Raw genomic sequence first — 6000 nt, 5'->3', positions numbered from 1 at the left:
GTGAGATCACGGTGCCGGGGCAAGCCCAGCTACACAGCCCAGGCCTCAGCACAGAACACAAGCCAAGCCTGTTGTGCTTTCATTGAGAATTCTCAGACATGATAGAGTGTTAAGCCCAGCTTGGTGGAAATACTTGAAATAATTTCTAAAACCAAATGGCAAGCAAGAGATAGTGTTAGCATTCCTTCTAGGTTCCATCCAACAGTTGCCTGGCAACAGGAAAGTAGACCTGGCTTGCTATAAAGGGGGCTATTTGGCTCTCTTCTCTTCTCTTCTCTTCTCTTCTCTTCTCTTCTCTTCTCTTCTCTTCTCTTCTCTTCTCTTCTCTTCTCTTCTCTTCTCTCCCTGACCCCTTTTTCCCTCTGTCCTCTTCCCCCTCCCCCCTTCTCCACATGTTCCTGGCTGTCCTTTCCTCTCCTTTCTTCTCTCTCTCCTATTTTCTTTCTCTGTCTCTACTGCCTTTTCAACTCCCCTTCCCACACCCCTAGATAAACTATATTCTATACAATACCCATCATATGGCTGGTACCTCAGGGGGAAGGGATGCCTCAGCATGAGCCCGCTGAGGCACACCCCCCACCACCACCACCTCATCATTCCTAGCTCTACAAAACATATCCCGCTCTGTTTTATAAGACACAGCAGATAGCTTGGCGTTCCTCTAACTCTCAAGATCTGTGTGCCTCTGTATTCTTCAGTGCCCTCGTGAGAAATCAGGCTAAATGAAGCCACTGTGTTGGTGACATCTCTGAAGAGACCCAGGGAAGGTCAGCTGCTGACAGAGAGAGGAAACCTTCAAATAAAGTCAGACCAACCATCATGCTTCAGTGGGGAAGATGAGCAGAGCCGCAGGGAACGTCCATGCTCCTGACCTAAGAGATGATAGTTGGCCACTGCGCCTAAAGCCACCAAAAGCACTGGGATGACTTGTGGGTGCTGTGATAAATGGAGAGGCAGAGTAGGTGAGCAACAGTTCTCTGAACAAAGAATGTTGTGTGTGCCCATGTGCAAAGGCCCTGGGAGGAGGGCAGTGCTGAAGGCAGTGGGGCCCATGGGTAGCCATCCCAACATGTCCACTGGAGACCCAGCTCTTCTATTGGTCTTGCTGGTGTTCTTCTTTAAAGTATGACAGTCTCCTCTTTGTGCTGAGAGATGTTCGCATAGTTCCGTGTCTATTTGACAAACCTTGTGTGGGGAGCAAAGCCGTGTTTCATTCATTCACTCATTCATTTGTTCTTTCCATCTCTCCTGTGCAGGAGGCTTTCCACTGTCATCTGGAGGCCACATCATATCCCACAGGAGGTGTGAGGACTATTTCCTACATCAGCTGCAGACAGGACCTGGGAGGGCTGAGGGTCTTGCCCACACTACCATGGGTAAGAAGCAGAGAGCTCTGGTGGGAATTGGGCTGAATGGCTGCTGAGTCTTCCGTGCTCTCTCCATCTCCTCTCCCATCCAGTGTAAGGCCTTTCAGACTGTGTGTCTTTTAGTAGATAAACTCAGCTGCTCTGGGCCAGGTTTGGTTTTCTCTGTAGTAAAATGGAGAGGAATCCTGCAGGCCTCGTTGGTATCAAGAAGCATGTTAGTCAATAGCCATGATGATGGCGCCCTTTAGCCTACACTCCTGTGTGTCAGGCACAGGGCATACACGGAGCTGCACTGCTGTTGTGAATTCATGTGTTTCTGCCTCCCTGGCCTCATCTGTGATCAAGGCAACCAAGACAGAGCTGGCCTGCTGAGCTCTGGCAGGCAAGCAGGCAGACACCTCAAATGCTGCCTGTTGTTTTCATGTGCAGCTGTTTTTCTTACCAGAGCCTCCTGCCAAGGTCCTACCTGGTCCAGGGCTCAGGTCACAATGAACTCTTGTTCGTTCGTTCATTCATCCATCCATCCATCCATCCTTCCATTCATCAGGAGTTCAAAAAACATAAGAGAAGAAACACACCATGAAGCTGGGCTGCCTATACCCTGAAGCACAGACTCAAAGGCACCCCACTAGAAGCAACTACCAGTCCCCCACCCCGCACCCCCATGACCATGGCTACATGACCCCAGAGACCAATCCCTGCATTGTCAGGCTCTCAACGCTGCATCTGAAGGAAGAAGAGACAGAAGCAAGTGGTGACATCGTGCCTCCCCAGCGTGTCCCTGCACAACACGACCTGACTCGCTTGGTGTTACTGTCATGCTCGGTGGAGTGGGTACTGGGACTTTCCTTGCTCAAGAAGCTAAAGCACAGAGGTTAACAGACTTGGTGAAAGCCACACAGCTGGTAAGCGGCACAGCTAGGCTTTGAACAGCAAACTGATAATTCCTCAAGTCCCGGAGCCAGGACATCCACGCATTCCTCAAATAAGAGCTTAGTCTTGCTCTGTTTTGCAGCAGGAGTGTAAGATTTAGGGCCAGCTACATCTGTCTAGGGGTACTGGCCAGGATACTCCCCTAGCCCAAGACTTACCACCCAGAACAGGAAGTCCTGGGACAATCTACCCAGGAGACTTCTGGTTCCTGGCGCCACCACGAAGCCAGAGCCACCACAGGGTGGAATGCCCCCACCCCAGGCCCCAAGGGAGAAGGGAGGCCAGGAGCCAGTTGTGCTGGGCACCCACAGGACTCTACTCCAGCCTTGGAAAGCTCTCTGTCTCCGGGCTGTTTCCCCAGCTTCGCTTTGCTCCCTCCCTCCCCAGGCTGCTCTGGGGGTCACTGCTTGTGTTCCAAGCCTAACTTGGAATCAGAGGGGGAAGGTGGAGGGACTGAAACTTGAGAACCAGGCTTTGGGGGACAGGGGTAAGAGTGGAGAGAAGAGAAAGCTAGGGAGAGGGGAGGAAGATACTCGGATGCTTCCAACTTGGGAGAGATCCTTGCCTGAGCCGTGGTCCAGCGTGTGCGTGTGCGAGTCCATGGGAGCCCGCCAGGGAGGACAGGCCCCACTGCACAATCAAAGCCTCAGAAGCAGAAGGAAGAGGCAGGAAGGGACAGAGAAAGGACAGAGGTGGCTGGGGGGGTGGGAGCAGGAGGCGAGGCCTCAGAGGGGAAGCCAGCAGCTGTGGCTGCCCTGAGTATAAATAGCCCAGAGGAACTGGCCCTCAGGACTTACAGCAGTAGGACTCTGCATCACAGGCCCCAGCTGCACAGCACATCTGGGTGAGGGCTGGCTGTGAGGAGTTACCTGTCCTGGTACCTGACAAGACCACCTCACCACCACTTGGTCTCGGATGCTCTGCCAGCCAGCTATGCTACTAGATGGCCTCCTCCTGCTGGTCGCCATGGCTGCAGCCCAGCACAGAAGGCCAGAAGCCGGTGGGCACCGCCAGATTCACCAGGTCCGGCGTGGCCAGTGCAGCTACACCTTTGTGGTGCCGGAGCCTGATATCTGCCAGCTGGCGCCGACGGCGTCACCTGAGGCTTTGGGGGGCTCCAATAGCCTCCAGAGGGACTTGCCTGCCTCGAGGCTGCACCTAACAGACTGGCGAGCCCAGCGGGCCCAGCGGGCCCAGCGCGTGAGCCAGCTGGAGAAGATACTAGAGAATAACACTCAGTGGCTGCTGAAGGTACAGCTGGGGTCGTGTGATGGGCTAGAGGGTGGCTAGGGGACTGCCCGATCACCAGGTGGCATATCAGCCCAGAGGTGTTCATCTCAAGACAGAGAGGCCCAGGATCTATGTGGTATAGAGCCTTTGGGATGTGGGGTCCAGAGAGGGCCCTGGGTGAGGATGGCTGTGAGGCCTCCTGTAAGGCTGAGCACCATTTGGCCAGGCTTCTCTCAGCTGTCCATTCATTCATCTAAGAAGAATTTTCTGAGTGCTGACCATGAGTCAGGACCATTCTAACCGTCCGGGTATCCCCACAAGAACAGAACAATACATTCCTATCTAATGGGCTGGGGAAAGGGTGTGAAAAAGTTATCTGCTCTGTGTGGGACCATGACACATATGGAGGTAGAGACTGAAAGAAGGCACAGGGGGGCTTAGCCAGGTCAGATCCTTGGGGCGTCTCTGAGGAAGTAAAGAGAGCAATGGGTACCTAGAGGGCATCCTAGCAGAGGTGAGGGTACAAGACAGAGCACATAAGTTGGGAGTAGAAAGGGACATGGACATTCCTGGACAGATGAATGAACCACAAAGGCATTTGGGACTTTGGCTTCTAAGTGACTTGGCTACCACTGCCTTGTGAACAGGCTGAGACTGGTGAATTTGGTTTAAGACATTATGGGGTGGAATGGTCTCTGGGAGGCCAGGTGTGAGGTCTCCATGGATTCTGCAAGCTCTATACATGTGGGTCTGAAGACCTATAGGACGGGTGTCTGATTCTGATTTATTCTGGCGAGTTGCTGATAAACTGGAAGTCAAGTGGCTAAGAGCCAGGAGTTAAGGTATGTCACTGCACTGTGAGCCCAGTGCCAGGGGTCTCTGGTCATTTTGCTCCTTCTGCAAATGCTGAACAGCTTATACCTCGGTAAGCACTGGCTACAGAGCTGAAGGAGGCAGGCTGGGCTATGACTGTGTGGGCAGTGCGTCCTGTCCTGTGGGACCAGGATGTGGCCAGCCAGAGTCCCTGAGTAAGAGTCACCCAAGTAAAGAGGAGAACTAAAGACATATGGGAGAGGACAGAACTAATCCATGGAGGCTTAAAACAAGGTAGACAGCAGGTATGCCTGACAGTTAATAAACCAAGTAGGATAATGGCCATCCAGAACACTTTTATTGCCCCTGTGGTTCTAAACTGCTGGGTATTATTATTATTATTGTTGTTGTTGTTATTACATTTATTAACTTATTTACCTGTGTGCACATGTATGTTGGTATGCACATGCCACATGTGTGGAGGTCAAAGGACAGCTCTTGGGAATCACTTCACTCCCTCTACGATTTGGGCCCCAGAGTTCAAACTCAGGGCACCAAGGATGTCAACAAGGACCTTTACCGGCTGAGCCATCTTGCCAGACCCTGAACTTCTTAAATTATACACTCAGTTGGTAGGAAAGGCTTGCTCTCCCATAGAACATGCACATTCATTATTTACACACATGAGCCCATACTAACATAACATGCACCCCTGGATGATCTCCCTGTAGTGAGTAGGCTGGACTACATGTACTGAAGTCCTGTCTCAGCACGCTTTCACACCCCCACTCCCGCCACACATGAGCCTGCTGTCCCTGCTGCATCCCAGATGCTGCTCCTTGGCTCCTGCCCCTCTGGTCTCTCAGCCCACCCCATTCTGTGCCCATATCCCCAGCCTCCCTTGCTGACTGCTTCAGGCTGCCTGAAGCCCTGTTCTGTGGGCAGCTGGCCCCAAGTTCTATGAGATATCTGAGCCAAGCCTTCCTCTCTAATCTTCTCCTTCTCCTCTCTACCCATCTCTCACCAGATGTGTCCCAGCTATAATAGACAGTAGAAGGTATGGGGACTAGCCTATGTTTCCCAGTGCCTAGATCTTGCTCAGGCTCAGACAGAATAAGGGCCCTCAGCCTCCTCAGCTCCCCCTTCCCACGTCAACTTTTCTCTCTCTGCTGCTCATCTCCTCCACGTCTAATCATTCCCAGGCATCCCCTGTGCTCACAAAGATGGCAGTGTCTATAGCCCATACTCTGCCTCCTCTTCCTCCCAGGTTCCAAATCCTATGACCACAACTCAGCTCATCTTCCTAGACTCGGGACAATGTTAGCATTCAGCATCTTCTTCTTGGGTTTTCCCAGAAGCACTCTTCCTGCACCCAGTCCATCTCTCATAGCCCCACCTGGACCAGCTGTGCACTTCTCTGTGCTCACTGGCTCTGGACTTGCCACCTCTCCTCTGGACACTGCCTTTACTTCCTCCTAGTTCCCTACCCCAAGTCCCACCCTCGTGTCCTTTGAATCGCCCAGTCCTGGTGTTTGGGAAACAGTTGAGTCAACAACAGAATTTGACTTGACGATCTTTGAGACAGAAAGTCACCTGCCCCAACACTTTCTATGGCACAGGATCGTACCTGGGTGTCACCCACCTAGGCTGATAATCC

The 6000-nt window shown here is 52.5% G+C and overlaps 1 protein-coding gene across 1 annotated transcript in view; it reads left to right on the top strand.

Moving 5' to 3' along the window:
* Positions 1 to 3011: 3011 nt before the first annotated feature.
* The window catches only part of Angpt4 (angiopoietin 4), a 32984-nt gene continuing 29995 nt past the window's right edge, over positions 3012 to 6000 (top strand). The window contains exon 1 of the mRNA XM_021156720.2: positions 3012 to 3551. Within this exon, the coding sequence (XP_021012379.1) occupies positions 3216 to 3551 (336 nt within the window). The 5' untranslated portion in view covers positions 3012 to 3215. The remainder of the gene's footprint in view (positions 3552 to 6000) is intronic.

Source organism: Mus caroli, unplaced genomic scaffold, assembly GCF_978045245.1.
Source record: "Mus caroli unplaced genomic scaffold, Mus_caroli_1 scaffold_2, whole genome shotgun sequence".
Taxonomy (NCBI): Eukaryota; Metazoa; Chordata; class Mammalia; order Rodentia; family Muridae; genus Mus; species Mus caroli.
The sequence above is the reverse complement of the archived record's forward strand: the minus strand, read 5'-3'. Positions and strand labels throughout refer to the sequence as shown.